At 46.7% G+C, this 18,933-nt stretch overlaps 1 protein-coding gene across 4 annotated transcripts in view; it reads left to right on the top strand.

Annotated features, from left to right (window-relative positions):
• The window catches only part of RFX4 (regulatory factor X4), a 156,451-nt gene that overhangs the window by 85,002 nt on the left and 52,516 nt on the right, over positions 1–18,933 (top strand). For all 4 annotated transcript variants that reach the window (XM_084796287.1, XM_084796286.1, XM_084796285.1 and 1 more), the window contains 3 exons: positions 1,566–1,779; positions 2,260–2,337; positions 7,662–7,825. In XM_084796287.1, coding sequence (XP_084652413.1) covers positions 1,566–1,779; positions 2,260–2,337; positions 7,662–7,825 — 456 coding nt within the window. The remainder of the gene's footprint in view (positions 1–1,565; positions 1,780–2,259; positions 2,338–7,661; positions 7,826–18,933) is intronic.

Genomic DNA, 18,933 nt, shown 5'->3' with positions numbered 1-18,933 from the left:
TTGTTCAGGGCATCTGAAAATGCGGCCCATGATCACTGTAGCATTGCCACTGCACCGTGAAACTCCACACCCCGCACCCACTAAATCAGAATCTTGGTTGGGGGGGTCGGGATGGGGCCGTGCACTCTGTGGGTGATTCTTATTGTTATCAAAGCTTGGGAAATAGCTGGCTGGCTTAGAGGTGCAAAGCCCCGTTAGAGGTTCAAATCCTGCCTCCAACTGCCTACTCACTGGCGATCTTGGATGCCTCACTTTAATTCTCTAGACTGCCGTTTCCCTGTTTGTAAAATGTGGGAAGCCTCGTGGAGATTTTGAAAAATAAGATAAAGCATGTGGAGCTCTTCTTGCAGTGGATCTCAAGCTGGCGAGCCTCACGGTTGTCTGGGCCGTTCATTTCACAGTTGATTCATGGGCCCCATTCTAAGGTGTTCTGAATCAGTGAGTTCTGAGAAGGGGTCCAGGGCCTAGGACCCTGAGTGTTTATTAAACCCCAAAAGTAATTCTGACGCACATCCTGCTTTCCATTAGTACCGCACAGTGGCTGTGTAGGCAAACAGACTGGTCCCTACCAGTTCTGGCTGTTGGGCAAATTACTTGACTTCCCTTTTTCCACTTTTTCCTCTTTCGGATGACCTCGGCAATCCCCATTTCACGGGGCTATTTTCAAATTAATGTGAATAAAGTACTTTGCAAAGCGCTCAGAACCGGACTGCTCAGTAGATTGTCAGCTGCAGCACAGCGAAACAACAAAAATCCCGCCACCTCTGCCACCAACGGAGGCGGCTGTCCTTGTAGTTGTAACCTGAAAGTGTGTCAGTGATTATGCCCATTGTGAGTTAATAAGATTCTGGGTTTTGGGGGTCAAGTGAAGTCCTGAAATGACTCTAAAATTACAGCTTTTGCTGGGTGTGGGGCACACACCTTTCATTCTAGCACTTGGGAGGCCGAGTCTCTGAAGTGGGGGCTCTGAGAGTTTGAAGCCAGCCAGGTCTAAACAGTTCCGGGCCAGTCAGGGTTACAACAGTCAGACCTAGTCTCAAAATTAATAATAATAATAATAATAATAATAATAATAATAATAATAATAATAATAATAATATAAATCATAGCTCTTTGAGACTAGTCTTTTCTGAAGATGGTAATGGTGGCTAGGTAAATTTTTATTGTTGATGTATGAACACATTCTGCAGCCTGGATCCCCACAGAGGAGGACACTGAGATGTTAGTTCCCCTTGGGAAGGTATTTGGTAGACATTAGAGATCGGGTATAAATGGAAAATTTTCTCATCCCCTTCTTTGCTTTGCAAAGTATTTGACTTAACATTTTCTGTAGGAGGCAATTTTGGTTATTTTTACCTGCCTGATTGACGGCTGGCAACATGGAACTTTGGCTTAATTGTGGATTTCAGAGATGTCAAGCCTAACAGAAAAGTTAACTCTTCTAGCCTCATGTTGGATGTGTCCAGCCACCCTTGGGTTTGGACAACATTCTCCAGCCCAGGAAAGCCCCATCTAATAATGATCTCCCCTGTCTGCCCTTATCTGTCTCTTCCTCGGCGGCCCAGGTACCATTACTATGGCATAGCAGTGAAGGAAAGCTCCCAGTATTATGATGTGATGTATTCAAAGAAAGGAGCTGCCTGGGTGAGCGAGACGGGCAAGAGAGAAGTGACCAAACAGACAGTGGCGTATTCTCCCCGGTCCAAGCTTGGCACGCTGCTGCCAGACTTCCCAAACGTCAAAGACCTAAATCTGCCGGCCAGTCTTCCTGAGGAGAAGGTAACCTCTCCTGAAGTGATTGCTGCTGTCTCCCCCCTCCCTCTCCCCCGTCCCTCTCTCCCTCCCTCCTCTCTTTCTTAGAGATTTCAGAGAATGTCCAAATGTCTGTGGTGATTTTTGCAGAAGCATTTGTAGAAATGATACACTGGGTTATAGTTTTGCAGTGTCTTAGCCACAAGGAGAATTCAGTCCCCTCAGCCTCACTCCACTGTGCACCTGAGACTCATGTGCTGGACACACGAATGTGAAGACCATATTGCTTGATCTTCCTGGAACCTAGAGTCTCAGGGTGCAGGGTGTGCTTCTGAGCTGAAGGGTGGTGCTTGGGTATCATGTGAATGCAGAGGAGGAGGCTGAGGGTCACAGCACATCACATAAGGGCTCTCATCCCCGTTAGGTCTTTAAGGATGCATGAAATTCCCAGGGCAGCCACACTGTATATTAACACCTTTCTTCATTGATCCTCCGCTCACCCCACAGGTGTCTACCTTTATTATGATGTACAGAACACACTGTCAGAGAATACTGGACACTGTAATACGAGCCAACTTTGATGAGGTAGGTCAACAGCATTAAGCTGTGAATATGCTACTAATATTATACTTCCAGCCCTCTCCTACCTTAAGAGCTTCCATCAGGTGCAGGGCCTGGCATCTGAAGCCCTTGACAACCGATGGCCCGCCTACCCTTTACAGTGATGCTACAAGGCAGGTTCTGCTAGTATCCCTATCTTACAGAGTTTTGTGCCCATCAGGTGGCCTTGGCTTTCCCTTGATCTGACTAGAGAGAGACACACACTAGGAAGGCCATCTTACCAACATATCAGCGTGCCTAAAAATATGGATTATCTCCCTAAGACCGCCTGCCTTATTGCTTTTGGAGTGATTGGTTACCGCCCCCCGCCCCCGTTCCCTCAAGGCCCGGTCCCCATTTCCACCAACTTCCATCAGTAGGGCCATGTTTAAATTTGAGAGGTTTACTTTATTTCTGCTTTAAGATATTGCATCCGAGAAAGGGAGAAGCAAAAGAGAATCAAGAGGCACTTGTATAACCACGGGGATGCTAAAATCCTCTTGCCCACAAAGCCGCCCACCTCACCCTCTGGACCAGAGGCCTCAATGTTTTAAAGTCAGAAATAGTGGCAATAGCAGGAGCAGCCCCCCGAGGACCGGATATGGGTGTTCAGTTAAAAGGGAGGAGAACTGGGCTCTAAATGACTTGGGCCCAGTCACTTGGTGGGGAATATCTGCATGTATTTGGTCAGGCAGCACATTTATTGTGTCTTTGCCATCGCCTGGCTCATAGACACAGCACCAGAAGAGATGTCAGTAAAAACAGAGCATTCTTTCTTCTCTCAGCTTCTGGATTGCATCTCTAAAATGTCCTTTAAATTCTCCCAAATAACCAAAGTGGCCATTTCAGTGAGGTTTTTGTTTGTTTGTTTGTTTTTGTTTTTTGTTATTGTTTTTTGAGACAGGGACTTACTGTGTAGCCCAGGCTGTCCTAGACTCCCTGTGTATAGCAGGCTAGCCTGGAACTCAAGCTTAGAAATTGCTGAAGTCAGCAAGCAGTGAGTTGCAGTTAAGGCAGCACTAGCTGCTACAAGAAATAAGCCTCTCATTTTCCTGGAAGCTTTCCCCTTACTAATGTCACAATCTAAAATGGGTATTCTTTAGCTAAGAGATTGACAGCAGGGGATGATTTCGGGACGCTGTGGCCACAGTCCTGTTGTTCAGCCTATGGGCCAGGTGAAAGGACTACTGGGAAGGCATGCTCTGTTCTTTTTTTTTTTTTTTTCAAGACAGGGTTTCTCTGTGTAGCCTTGGCTGTCCTGGACTCTCTTTGTAGATCAGGCTGGCCTCAGATTCACAGGGATCCATCTGCCTCTGCCTCCCGAGTGCTGGGATTACAGGCATCTATCACCACGCCCCATTCTTAACCTTTTCATTTTAGGAATAAAGTACATCGCCATTGGGTGATTAACAAGCCTGGGCTCCACCTTAATGCCCCAGGGTTGAGGGGTATGTGTGAACCCGCGAGGCTACTATGACAGTCTCCATTTCACGTGCAGCTTTATTCAACTTGAAACTCATTCCTGCCATTTCATTTCCCCTCCATTCATCTATATCCAACACTTATGTTTATCGAGTGTTGCCATATTGTTATTTACACATTTTAGAGAGATGCGCAACGCACAGCCTCACTTACTTGGAGAGAAGGGAAAGCATGCAAAACAGAGAGGAGAATGTGAAACATACCGGGGTTCGGGAACTTCAGTGCACCCCTAGGAGAACAAGAGACTCAAGGCCTGGCTCTATGTTGCAAATATCAATTTCTCAGCCAAGAAAACAAAGCGGCACTGATCTGCAGTGCAGGGGGTGGAAGAAGGGAGAGATGCAAAGTTTTTAAACTGTAAATGGTCTTTAAAATGCTTAGTATTGTTAGACATCCAGAGAAGAAAGAGACTTGTCCAAGGTCACACCGATGGTTAGGGCCAAAGATCTAATTCTTTTGCTACCTGAGGCCTTCAGTCTGATGGGTATCAGCAGGCAGCCTTTAAGGTGACTAAGCAAGACACGGTCCAGTCCACCCAGCCACAACAGAACGACGAGGGGTGTTCCACTCCCGATGACGCAGCTTTCCCCTACAGCTGGGAAATACCTTTGGTAAATGGAATGTTTGTCCCAGGTATCACAATGTAACCCCCATGGGAAGGGACCTCGTCCATCTTGTTCACTGACCATCCTCGCTGCCTATATTCTTAGACCCTCACTACGTATTGGTTGGGTGCATAATCGGGTGTTTGGATTGGTAGATGGGTGATGGTTGGACAGACAGATGCACAGTCATGTAGAACATTGCCAAGCAAGCATAGGACCCACAAATTCACGTGTAGGGGACTCCTTTCCAGGCAGTATATATAGCACAAGGAGCCTGGGTGTCCCAAAGTCCCATGGTTGAGTCCCCAAGCCATCATTTGGTAGCCTGTGACTTTGTCCCAAAGCATTTCCTGCCTTTAAGCCTCACTTTCTATTGTTGCCAAAAAGTAAATTGGCAGTTATATGACACTATAGCAAAACTGAGGTATAAAATAGTGTCTGTAAAGTGGCCATAGGAGATGATAGATGTTTTGGTAACTATTGCTTTGCAGAGCATTTTCCAATGCCACGCCAAATAATCAACTGCAGGTCAGTAGATGTCAGTGTTTTAGCAATAAACTAAACATGGGCGTGGAAGAGAGATAAAAATTAACCTTGCATAGGTATTCTTTTAAAATTCTGGGGGCTGAAGAGTTGACTTTATGGTTAAGAGCATTTGTTGGTTTTGCAAAGGACCCAAGTTGGATTCCCAGCTCCCATATGGAAGTTCTCGCCATGTCGTCAGGCACCAGGCATGCTTGTGATACACATATGTACATGCAGGCAGAAGACTCATACATATAAGATAATAAAAAAATTTTAACATTTAAAAATGATGCTTCTCTGGACCAAGGAAAAAAGTGATAAAAATGTAGGAGCCTAAATGGTTAGTCCAGAAAGCTGACATTAAATGACCGTGCTCAATCATTTGTCTGATCTTTTCACTGAAATTGCATGCAAGCAGTGAGGAGAACTCACCAGAATTCCTCATTTTGTCTAATAATAAGTTTCCATTTATCCAATGCCTACACAATGCCAGGCATTTTACATAAGTCATCTTATTTCATCCTAATAATAGGTAGAAACCATTATATCCATCTTACAAGGGCTGCTGGCTCTCACACACTCCGCCCCGAGCATCACATTTGACTTGATTTTACAGGGCCAAACTGGAGCCCTGAATGTCCTGCCCCAGGTCTGTCTCCCCCAAGATGAGCATTGCCACAGCCCTCTGCCCAGCCGCTCTAGCGTTGAGCTTCATGTCTTCATGCCTTCACTCCCCCTTCCTGCTGTGCAGCCCACAGGGAGGGCAGGGCAGCTGTTTGTCCTGAGCAGACATGCTGTGTGTGTCCCATTTCAGGCCGGCCTCCAGGTCGCAACACTTAAATTCACTTCACTCTCTCTCCGTCCTTTTCCTTCTCAGAGGAGGGTGAACCACTGGACAGTCAGTCAGTGACCCAAAACAGAGAAGGAAAGGCGGGTTAGCACTGGACAACACATTCTACAATGGCTGCCAGGGCCTCAGGGGCTGACAGAGGTCCCTTGTGTGGCTCAAGCAGGCCTTTTTAAAAAAAGATTTATTTATTATGTATACAGTATGCATCAGATCACATTATAGATGGTTGTGAGCCACCATGTGGTTGCTGGGAATTGAACTCAGGACCTCTGGAAGAGCAGTGTTCTTAACTGCTAAGCCATCTCTCCAGCCCCTCAAGCAGGCTTCTGACAGATGTCTGCTAACGTCTCTCAGTGGGTTTGTTTTATCCAACATGGCGGCTGGGCTTTTCCAGGCTTTTTGCTAGAAGCTGACAAGTTATAGAAAATGGGAGTGGGTGGGGCTGAATGCAAGCGAAGCCCAGGAAGCAGATGTGCTCAGAACCAATCAGCTCTCAGGAATGAAGCAGGCCTGGCTTCTAACAGCGGGAAGCTCACGGGAGAGGCTCTAATGCCTGGTTAGAGGTCAATGCCCAGGCATGGGCTGGGGTCTGGGGCCTGATCCTGGGAGGGGTCTGAAGGGTGTCACCAACCATCAGGCAGAGACAGAAAGCTGTGAGGTGGCAGCAGCCCAGAGAGACATACGGCCCCGGGAATAAACTAGAGCCCCAGTTACCATGTGATAAGAAAAGTGACGGTGGGAGGCCCCATGCTCCACCTTGTCTTTTGGATCGCTGCCTGGCTCTGGGCAATGACACTTGGTAACTCTGTAAGTGAGAGCGAAGGTCTTGGGCTCTGTGATTATCAACAGCAACATGAAAGGACTCTGTGAAGTCTCTGGCACACAGGGGGCACTCAGGAAAAAGAGAGGGAGGGAGGGAAGGAAGGAAGGAAGGATGGAAGAAGAAAGAAAAAAGACCACCTCCAAAGCACTAAGGTGGAAGGGCCAGGTTATAGCTCCCACACTGAATCAGTACGGGTTTATGTGAATCAAGAATGTGGAAAATGCTGCATGTGAAGGCCAAGACGTCTGTCTTAGAGACTGGGAAAAAGGATGCGTAACCCAGGCTCAAGTCAGCCGACTATACAAACCCAGAGTTGGATGCTCCCAGCTCCGTGATGGGCTTCTCAATTTAGGGGTGTTATGGATCACCGAGACAGTCTCTGCTTGGAACAGCCACTCGGCCCTTTGCTTATCCACAAGGAGCCCCGAGTTCCTCCTGTTGCCATACCAAGGACTGTTCCATCATGAGTGGCCAGCTCCGTGTCGTGGTGATAAGGGGAACAGCCAATTGCACGTGCTTCACGGTGTCACCACCTACCATGCCATGACAACAGGCACTTTGGGAAAACTGGGAGTTTGGCATACGAGAAGCCTCCTGCACTTAGCCATGGTTTTTGGCACACACATTTGCACTAGGTTTTTGCAGGTGGCAAACACTGCTTGTCTTCTCAACATGTAGCTATCAACCCTTCCGCTTTCTTCCCAGAACATGCAGGAGCCACCAGGGGGCTCAAAGAACAACGGGTCCTAGTGTCCTAGTGTTCTGACCTTAAAAAAACATGTCCTGTCCTCTCTTCTTAACTCAGCTAAACAGCGAGAGAGCCCCGCACCAGGCTGGCTGCAGGGTCCAGCAGTGGCCATGCTGCAAGTGTGGACAGAGGACAAAAGTCCCCCCCACAGCATCCCACGCTGGGGCGGCTCTCACTTCCACAGGGGAAGTAGGTGACCGTGCAGTGGAGGTGGTGTGGCACGGCTCAGTGGGGACCGCTTTTTCTGAACCCTGTTCTCTCTGTGGGTCAATGCAGGTTCAAAGTTTCCTTCTGCACTTTTGGCAAGGAATGCCGCCCCACATGCTGCCCGTGCTAGGCTCTTCCACGGTGGTGAACATCGTGGGTGTGTGCGACTCCATCCTCTACAAGGCCATCTCTGGCGTACTGATGCCCACCGTGCTGCAGGCATTGCCTGACAGGTGAGTTCGCTGGGCCCAAACTTTCCATTAGGAGGAGCCCACTATTACTTGATGTGGTATTTTGTTGCTGTTGTTTGGTTGGTTTTTACTATTATTTTAAACAGGGCCTTGTAAAGATCATTAATGATATTTTAAAAATTAAAGGTTGAACCAGATGTGGTAGCACATACCTTTTGTCCCAGCACTTGGGAGGCAGATGCAGGCAGACCTTTGTGAGTTCAAGGCCAGCCTGGGCTACAAAGAGAGTTCTGGGACAGCCAGGGCTACACAGAAAAACCTTTCATTAAAAAAGAAAGAAAAAAAGAGAAAAGAAACACAAGGATAATAATAATAAATTAAAGGTTGTAGCAGTTTTGAATGTAAACAAAATGCTTCTACTTTGAAAATGTTCGGGCTTCCTCGAGGTGGAGAACGGGTCCACAGTGTAAAGCAATGCAAGCGTTTCCACGAGGCCATCTCTGAGTACTTGTCACATGCCATTAGTACTCAGAACATGACTTTCTCGCAGAAACTCGATCTCTGTGAGGACTCTTTTGTGCCTTGCTTTCAGCACGCAAAGCCGCGTCACCTCGTGCTTACGCTGAACAAGCTGTCTGCCTTCACCAGCACGTTGGACAGATGCTACCACTTTCCAGGGTACCAATCTTGAACTCCCTCGCTAGGAGGGGAAGGACAGTGAAGGCAGGGGCAGTTCCTCTGGTGCCCTCGATGTGAGGTCGCCCCTGGCCAGCTGTGTCTCCCACAGGACTCTGTTCCCTTGTCCTTTGGGCCTGAGATCAGGCAGCACCGTACTCCAGTTTGCAGTGGTCTCCCCATGGGTCTTTCTCGGCTTGTCCACCCCTTTCTCGGTTGCAGTGGCATTTGTTTCTTTTTGGATCTGTTTCAGAGGAGGGGCATTCCATACAAGCTCATAGTTTTCTGTAACAGCATGAGCCTCCGCCATATTGAATTTTATTGATTCTCTTGGGATCTCCAGTCCTGTGCAGCTAACTGCAAGGCATGCCATGAGGGGTAATATGGTGGGATAAATCAGTTTCCAGCGGCTGCTGTGACACATGTTCACAAAAATGGGTGGCTGAGAATGAAATCACTTTATTCTGCCTCTTGGGTTCCCCTTTGTCTGGCCACACTTTCCTGAACGTCCTTGTAAATAAGCTGCGTGCGTCGAGTCAAAGGGCTGGCGGGTTGTGCCTCTGCGGAGGCTCTGCGGATGGTCTGTCCCAGGCCTCTCTGTTGGCTTTATGGTGGTCCCAGCAGGCCCTGGTGTCCCCTGGCTTGCAGCTGTGTTACGGGGATCTCTGCTCCCATCTACAACGTCCTCGGCCCTGTATCCTTGCCTTTCTTTGCCTCTCACTGGATCGCCAGCCCCTAGAGTTAAGGCCCACTTGCTGATCTTCACGAGAGAGCCATAATCACCCCTAGAAAGACCCCTTATTCCCCAAAAGGTCACCTTTGCCAGTTCTGAGTGGGCATGTGTTCTGCCACTGTTCATCTTACTACATGGACTATGTGTCTAGGAGAAATTCTTAGAGGGTTACTGGTCTATTTAGCTGTTAAGCTAGTCAGTCAGTTATGGGACAGGTCTCAAGCAGCCCAGGCTGGCCTCAAACTCACTGTGTAGCCAAGGATGACCCCGAGCTTCTGGTCCTCCTGCCTCCACCTCCTGAGTGCTGGGATGGCAGATGTTGACCACCATGCCCAGTTTTACATGATGCTAAGGATCAATCCCAGGACCCTATGCATGCTGAGCATTTCCTAACACGACTTTACCTGTAGTCCATAGAGTTTGATGTGCACTATTTTGATATTGTTATTCCCTATAATGATTTCCCTTTTCAGTCTCCCTCCTGTAAGAATTTTTAAAAGAACATGTAAAGCTTTCTGAGTGTTGGGAGCTATTGATTTTACTATTTATGGTTAGATAATGTTGCTTAAACTCAAGATCCGACTAAAACTGCTCTTGTTGTCTGACATGTGCACAGCTTGTGAGCATTGCAGTAACGCCTGGAAGAACCCTTGTATCTCAAGGCACAGAGAGTCCTCTGGATTTTTATAGGTGTGTGTGTGTGTGTGTGTGTGTGTGTGTGTGCACATGTGCAGGTGTGAGTGCAGGTGTGTGTACACATGTGCATGCATGAGTCTTTGCGTGTGTGTACACATGTGCATGTATGAGTGTTTGTGTGTGAGTGTGTGAGTGCATGTGTGCATGTGTGTGTGTGTGTGCATGTGTGTGCATGTTTGTGTGTGCATGTGTGTGTGTGTGTGTGTATGTGTGTGTGTGTGTGTGTGTGTATGTGTGTGTGTGTGTGTGTGTTGCTGGAGACTGTAGCCAGAAGAAATGCTGAACAGGTCCTCTACAGCTTCCCCCCAGGTTAGTCTCGGGTTCCTGTTCTTGTTTCAGCCTCTTGTATAGCTGCTGCTCCAGGAAGGCACCACCAGACCTGGTTCTCAGTGCTTAGTTTTGTATGTGATGTGAAGTTCAGGGGTCAAGTGTTTATTTTGATGTTTTACATGTGTAGGCCAAGCGTTCCAGCGCCATTTGTTTAAAAGGCTGACCTTTTTCTGTTGTGTTGCCTTGTTGCTCTGGAGAAAGTTGGCCGCCTCTGGACCCTCGGCGGGGCTCTGTCCCTTGATATGCCCACCTCCACTAACACCTCACTGGTTTGGTCATAGCTGCTTTGACAGCAGTCTCAAAACAAGCGCTATGAGACCAGACTTGTTATTCTTTTTCAACATCATTCCTTCACTGTGATGTATAAAATTTGAAGAATCTTTTCAAATGTCCTGTAGGATTTTGATAAGATTGTCTTGACTTCATAAATAAAATTAGAAATAATCGACATCTTACAAATACTGATTTTTCTAATCCACGAACACGGTTTGTATTTCTTTGTTTATGTGGGTTCTCTTTCAATACTCCTTCAGCTTCCAGTCATCTATTACTCCTTTATAAAAGCATGACCATAGTTTTGTATGTGTCTCTTTTGATACAAGATGTTATTAAGGTCGTTGATCCTAGTAGTTCTTACGGTAGCTTCTTCTGGGCTTCTCGCGGATATTAGTATATGATCTAGTGTTGGAGACCATCTTGTTTCTTGATTTCCAAAATCTATCCCCTTTTCATCTATAATGTTACTCACTGGCTAGGACCTATAGGTGACAGTGGATATCTTAACATTTTTCCAGGTCTTAAAGGGATAGTATGTAGTGGTCACAATAACATGTGGATGATCTCATCAGATCATGAGTGTTCCTTTCCACCAAGGATTTGCTAAGAGTTTTTATCATGAAGGCATTGTGAATTTTCTTAGACTTTTGAGTTTGTTAAAAGATCGCATTAAAGCCAGGCGTGGTGGTGCACACCTTTAATCCCAGCACTCAGGAGGCAGAGGCAGAAAGATCTCTGTGACTTTGAAGCCAGCCTGGTCTACAAAGAGAGTTCCAGGATAGCCAAGGCTACACAGAGAAACCCTGTCTCGAAACAAACAAACATCATGTTGTTTTTTTTCTCCTTAGTCTGCAAATGTGGTGGATTTCATATTGCTTTATTTTCAAATATGGTGGTAGGCTTTTTCATCTTCAGAGTAAATAAACTTCATTGCAATTTTAAAATATCTTGCTAGATCTGAATTGCTAATGTTTTGTTGTGGGCTTCATATCTCAGTGTATAAATACTTCTACTTTTCCCTATAACTTTCTTTTTAATCTATGGATTATTTTAAGAATGAAATATTTAATTATTAACTATTGGGGGATATTCTGTTATTATCTTGTATTTTAATTTCCCTATAGTCAGGTTGTACACATAGCATATCAGGTCTTTTATGCTTGCTTAAACCTTTTTAACAGCCTATAACATGGAGTGTGTTGGTGAGTGTGCGTATACATAGGCACATATATGCATATATACATATTTTTCCTTAGACAGTTATTTCATTGTGGTGGTTTAAATAAGAATGTCCTCCATAGACTCGTGTATTTGAACACTTGTCCCAGCTGGTGGTGCTATTTAGTGGTGCACACCTGTAATCCCAGCATGTGGGAGGCAGGGGCAGGTGGATCTCTGAATTTAGGGCCAGTCTGGTCTACAAAGGACAGCGAAGGCTATTATACAGAGAAACCCTGTCTCAAAACAAACAAACAAACAAACAAATAAGCAAACAAGATTCCTGTCGCTTTGAGTTTGCTCCCTCTGGTTGTGCCTGTGGTGAAGGATGCCCTCTCCCAGCCCCTGCCCCAGCTGCTATGCCCACTGCTTACTGCAGTGTTTCTCCACCATCATGACTCTCAGCCCTCTGGAACTGTAAGCACAAATAAATTCTTTTTGCTATAAGTTGCCTTGGTCATGTCACAGCAACAGAAAATCAACCCCTGACCCCATGTTTGTGCATACAGAGCCTGGAGGTCAACATCAGGTGTCTTCTTCAGTCACTTGCTGCCTTAGTTTTTGGGACAGTGCTACTCACTGAACTTAGCGCCCACTGTTATGGCTGGACTGGTTGACCAGCAAGCCCCAGCAATCCTCATATTGCTGCCTCCCAAGCACTGGGGCCACAGATGTGTGCCGCTCGGCTTTTACGTGTCTGTTAGGATCCAAACTCATGTTCCATGCCTACATGGCAGGCGCTTTACCCACAGAGCCATGTCCCTAGCCCATAGATTAACAAGGGGTTTGTGTGTGTGTGTGTGTGTGTGTGTGTGTGTGTGTGTGTGTGTGTTATTTTCTTTTCAGTTTTATACAATTTCATGCTCTTCTCTTTGGCTTGTATATTTGTGTTTTGTAGGTTTTGATACCCTGTGGAAGTATGCCCACCCATGTGGCCACCCCAAGCTTCTTTCTTTGGTTTTTAGCTGTTTGACAATGACCTATTATAATTCTTTTTGGATCCTGCCTAAGTTTTTGGAGCTTCTTAGATCTGTGCTTAACTGTAATTTCATTATTTTGAGGGAAACTCCTAGATACTATCTTCTCGATTTTCTTCTTTCTCTGCTCCTGGCATTTCAATAATGAGTATGTTAGCCCATCTGATATTGTCCTTCAGCTCCTAAGGAGAGGCTTTCCTGTTTTGTTCATTTCTATCTTAGACTTTGGATTGGCTAATTTTTATGAAAATATCTTCAGGTTCAAGGACTCTTAACTTGGCAGCCAAAGGTACCATACCTTGATTTTATTTTTCATAGCTAACAAACCGCTTGAGTCTTTTTAAAGGCATATATTCATTACTATTGTTACTATTATCATTATCATTATCAATTATTGTGTGTACTGCACAGGTGTGGAGGGGAGAGCAACTTCGTGCAGTTGGTTCTCGACTTCCAGTTTTTACATGTGTTCTGGAAACTAAACTCAGGTCCCAAGGCTACATGCTGAGCCATGTTGTCCCCTCCCATTATAAAATAATTCTTATATGCCGCTGACGTTTCTCATCTGCGTATGTGTACTGTTGATCTTTTCCATTAGATCTGTGTCAGTAGTAATCATATTATAATTATTTTAGGTTCTGATTGTCTGGTTATACTGACTGTTTTGTCTCTTTAGAGAGGCTTCTTTTTCTTGATTCTTTTATTGTGTGTGTGTGTGTGTGTGTGTGTGTGTGTGTACATGTGTGTGTAAGACAGAGGTCAGTGTTGGCCATCCTGAACTCCTCTCCACCTTATAGCTTGAGATAAGGTCTCTCACTGGACATAGACATTGTCACTTCAGCCAGACTGGCTGGCCGTAAGCCCCACCCACCTTCCTATCTTCACATCCCCAGCGCTGGGATCACATGTGTGTGTGTGTGTCACTGTATAGGCTTTAGAATGGGTTCTGGGATCCAAACTCAGGGCTTTGTGTTTGCATGGCAAGGGCTTTACTTACGGTCATCCATCTACCAACTTTATAAATTCTGACTGACTGCCAAACCGAGTCTAGAACAATAGACACCGACGCTATTAGGGCTTATGCCTGGAAATGGGCATATGTCTCTTCTCCTGTCTGTGTGAGGAGTGAGTCCCTCTGTTCAGGAGTTCTCTGGGCTTGGGCTTTGCAGTTGCCATGGTTACCTTCAATGTAACTCTAGAGTCATTCTTCTGGAATTTGTTCTGTGCACTTGTTGGACTTCCTTCTTCTCCCAGCCTCTCTGCCTCAGCCTTGGGCCTCCCCCGTGTGGCTTCTACATTGCTTGAGACTCGGTTTGTTAATCCTTGCCTTCCTATCTATGACAGGCTTCTTCTTGCAGACGTGGCTGCCGAAGCTTAAGAGCTGAAACGATTTATCTGATTTCTTGTGCAAATAAAAAACAGTCAGAATTCAAATGTGCATTCGTTCCCCAAACTAATGTTTATCAATTGCTGTAATGTGCTAGCCATGCTGCTTGGCCCTACAGGACAGCATTAAATATTTCAAACATGTTAGGTGTGGTAGAGCATGCTTCTAAACCCAGCATTCAGGAGGCAGAGGCAGGACAGGAAGTCTGTGAGTCCCAGGTCAGCCTGGACTACATAGTGAGTTCTAGACCAACCATTGCTACATAGCGAGACTCTTTCTCAAACAAACAAGCACAAATACCTCAAGCATGCTTGCTGTACTGAATTTACAGTAGATCCTTCAAAAATTACACAGACTACTCTACTGCCACTATGATCTCAGACTTATGAATTCAGTCCTTTTCCATCAAACAAAAAAGGCAAAGTTACCCCAAAGGTCAGAGTCCATCTGACAGTCGACTTTTCATTTTACACGTTCACTTTTTTTTTTCTCAACTTGTCCGAGTACCCAAGGTCCCAGGCTTGCATGGGTTGAAAAGAGATACTGTTGGACTGGAGAGATGGTTCAGTGGTTAAGAGAGCTGGTTGCTCTTCCAGAGGTCCTGAGTTCAATTCCCAGCAACCACATGATGTCTCACAACCATCTGTAATGGAATCTGATTACCTCTTCTGTGTGCATGAAAATAGGCCACTCATATACATAAAGTATATCTTTTTCAAAAAGAAAGAAATACAGGCACTGTCAGTCATGGCCCTGGCCAGGTTGAGCCTCAGACCTTGCCCCCTCATTCCAACTCCAGCTGAGGTGGCACCTGTTGGAGAGGCCACGCATGTTAGCCTGGCAAGGAGGACAACAACAACAACAAAATCTAAAAGCCAAGGACCAAGCCAGGAGGTATGAGGCAGCTGAAGCGCCCAGCATGGGTATCTTGACCTTACTGCGGGACAGTCAGAAGTCAAGCAGATCTGGCCTGGGTCCTAGGCTCTTGCGTTTGCTTGTGCCCTAAGCCTGAACCTCAGTTCTCACACCTCTGGAAGGACTAATAACAATGCCTACTTCACAGGATGAGGTGAAGATTAAACAAGAAAGTATGCGCAAAGTGTTTAGTGTCTGTCTCAGCACACTCATTAGCAAGGTGCTGGCTATTATCGCTCCCTTGCTGGTGTGACAACATCAGAACTGGCGGGAGGTGGGGGGTGGGGTGGGGAGTGAGGGGGGGAGCAGTGAGAGGGACCTGAGAGAGTCAGAGTACTGCCAGGGTGCAGGTTCTCGGTGGAAGAGATGCTGAAGGGCTGAGACCCTGCAGTTGTCAGATCTATCCGTACAAGAGCGTTGTCTGACCCACCCACCCCACCCCCACCCCCCAGGCTAGGGAATGAGATGGGGAGGAAGGGGCCAAAGAAGAGAGCCCTTCCTACAGGGCTCACCTGCAGGGCAAGAAGAGTCAGGGAGAGGCGCTGCAGATGTTGCAGAAGGTGACACAGCCACGGTTTGGAGAGGCATTTCATAACCACGTGGTCAGAGTTGGAAGAGCCTTGCCTTCTGCTGGATACCTCCACGGAGCAGCCTCTATGTCCATGGAACTCCCAAAAGGCTACAGAGTCAGGCCTGGGGAGCTGCGTCAGTGGGGAAGGCGCTTGCTCTGTAAGCCCTATGCCCTAAGTGTGGAGCCCTAGAACTGGTTAAAACTGGATGTCGGAGCCCAAATGTCTGCAATCCCAGTGTCCCTAAAGGAAGCGAAGGCGGTAACAGCAGCATCTCTGGAAGCTTGTGGGCCAGGTAGCCCGATGTGAGTATAGAGTGACAAATAAGAGAGACAGTGGCACCTGCCCTCGGACCTCAACATGTGCACCATGGCAAGTGAGTGAACCCACATATCATGCAGAGAGGGAGGGAGGGAGAGAGAGAGGAGAGAGAGAGAGAGAGAGAGAGAGAGAGAGAGAGAGAGAGAGAGAGAGAAAGACAAGAAAGACAGAGACAAAGGAGAGAAAGACAGAGAGACAGAAACAAGAGAGAGGAGAGACAGAGACACAGAGACAGAGACAAGAGAGACAGACACAAAGGAGAGACAGAGACAAAGACAAGAGAGAGAGAGAGAGAGAGAGAGAGAGAGAGAGAGAGAGAGAGAAAGACAAGAAAGACAGAGACAAAGGAGAGAAAGACAGAGAGACAGAAACAAGAGAGAGGAGAGACAGAGACACAGAGACAGAGACAAGAGAGACAGACACAAAGGAGAGACAGAGACAAAGACAAGAGAGAGAGAGAGAGAGAGAGAGAGAGAGAGAGAGAGAGAAGAGAGAGAGATTTTTTTTAAAAAAGACTCTAAACCCCAAACAGAACTGTTTCCCTCCATACTTTTTTCACCTTAATAAAAGCAAACATTTTGCCTGAAGCGAGAGGTCCCTTCCGAGGTGCTGCTGCGTTCTTTCTTATCCCAGACAAAAGGCCAGCCCCCAGTTCCGGCTGCCTGCCAGCAACAGCAATGCATGGTTGGAGAGTGGCAGGGTGCCCTCCTTGCCGCTGGGCAGCCACCCAGAGCTTCTTTAAAGTTTGGCCCTCTGTGGAGAGCAGCCGCAGATTCTGAGAAGCTGTCCCACTTAGAATTCAGCCCCAGTCTGTGGATGACAAGCCAATGTGGACTTGCCTCTGTGACACCACTGAGTTCTTTGGGTTCATCCTGCCTTCGGTGCTAGGAGGCACCTCTGTTGACCAGGCCCTTGGCGAGAGACACAGTGCCCAGGACCCCCTCCGCCACACACCTCCACTCATCAGGAAAGCCTGCTGACTCTGCCTCTAAAACCTTCTAAACTGGCCTTAGTGCACCATCCCTACCCTGCCTGCTCTTGTCCGGGCCTCTCTCTTGCCTGGCTTATTACAACAATCTCCAAACGATGATGCTTTTACTCTGTCCTTATCCTCCCAGAATGATGTTTTGTTTTGTTTAGCTACGTGGTAGGATTGAGTGTTGAAGATGGGGAGAGAAAGCAGTGATCTGAAATGCTGCAGTCAAGGTGGACAGCGGTTGGCAAGGGGAAGGAGCCTTGCCTTTATCTAGGGCAAGAGCATATTAGGTAGGGGATTAGCATGTGCAAAGCGGGCAAGGGCTTGAGGTGCTGGGAAAGCATACTGGGGGATGGTGTCGCAGACGTGGAGTGAGCTGGGAGGCAAGTGGGTGCTGTCATCAGTAAAGATCATTGGACGCAGGGAGGGAGAGCCTAGGCAGGGCTTTGTGAGGAATGCCTGGGGCCCTGTCCACCTGAGCATCGAGAGACATGTGTTTGTTCATTACCTCTAGCAAACCTTTTTTGAATACCTACTATGTGTCTGGTGCTAAGGTAGGTGCTGAAGATAAAGAGATAAGAAAAACAGACGTAGTCCTTGACCCCTGCTCCCGGGCATATGGTCTGGTGAAAGATGCGCATTAATCATATGATTTTGTATGTCAGTACAGAATGACCTGTCACACCGCAGGGCCTCCCGAGGGAGTAACTACAGAGTTCAACCTCATCTCGGTGGCGAAGTAACAGGCAGTCTAAGAGGAGAGGGATGAGGGAGATATGAGCTTATGGATTATAGAAGAGATGGTTTTGGGCAAAGGTCCTAGGTGGAAAGGAAGCTGGCAGAGGTCAGTCGGACCTGAAACAGGGCAAAGAGGGGCCAGAGAGAGAGGCTGAAGAATGCGCTTGGCGGGCTGAAGTAAGGATTTAGGGTTTCATTCTCAGAACAGAGGAAGGCACTGAGGGTGACACCGATCAGCACCATAAATGTTTGAGGGAAATGTCCCTTCACCTTGAGCTGGGATAGCAGCAGAGGGCAAGCAGCAAAGTGCTTAGGAAGAAGTTAATGTTGGAGCCTGGATGAGAGATGCTGCCTGACTGAGTTGGCAAGAAAAGGGAGCACATTGGATGCCCTTGCTAAAAAAAGACAAGAGTTTGCGATGGCACACTCAGTGGGCACAGTAATGGAGGGACACTGAGCTGTGAGCATCCTCCTGTTCAATGCAGCGCAGGGGTCACTTGTGAACTTTCCTGGGCTAAATAGAAAACTATGACCGTACTGGACCAGGCCTTAGGGCTTTGCAGAAAACACAACAGGGGAGGTGAATACAATAAGTGACACTATAAGAAAAAAATCAACCGTAGCAGTGTGGAATGTCCCTGAGAGCCAGGCCCAGGATGTCAATAGACTAGATGCACACAACCAAATCCAGAAAGCTTAGGAAATTGAATGGTATGACTTGCATGTAATATGTGCATATCATTAATTCAAATAAACTAAAAGATATCTTTAAGAGGAGTGGGAAAATTGAAATGCCAGCTGAGTTTTAGATGCCATTAAGAATTACAGTGCATTACACCAGCTGTCCTAAGGACATGGAGCTTTTAAATAAATGCACACATGGGAATGTATAGACAGACACACATATTTCAACCTTGTGAGATTTGCACAGTAAGTTCTTGGGAGAAAATAATGTCATGGGTTTGCTAAAAGGTCCCAGAAAAGGAAAAAGAAGGCACGCAGTGAATTAAACTGGTAGAATACTGGTAATTGTTGGAGCCGATTTGCATCGGTTCTTGGAGGTTTGTTTTATTATCCTACCGTGGGGTTTGTTTGAAGCAATTCATAGCAAGGAAATTGCAAATGAATTTTTTGGGGCTGAAGATGGCTTAAGGGTTAAGAGAGCCTTCTGCTTTTTCAGAGGACCTGAGTTCAGGTCTCAGTACAGCCGTCAGGCTTACCTGTGACTCCACTGGATCAAATGCCACTAGCCTCCAAGGGCACTTGCACTCAAGTGCACACAGAATGCACGCCGTTTAAAAATAAAACAAAAACCTTCAAAAGCAATACTTCATGGAGA

Source organism: Acomys minous, assembly GCF_964271855.1.
Source record: "Acomys minous genome assembly, chromosome: 9".
NCBI classification, from domain to species: domain Eukaryota; kingdom Metazoa; phylum Chordata; class Mammalia; order Rodentia; family Muridae; genus Acomys; species Acomys minous.
The sequence above is the reverse complement of the archived record's forward strand: the minus strand, read 5'-3'. Positions and strand labels throughout refer to the sequence as shown.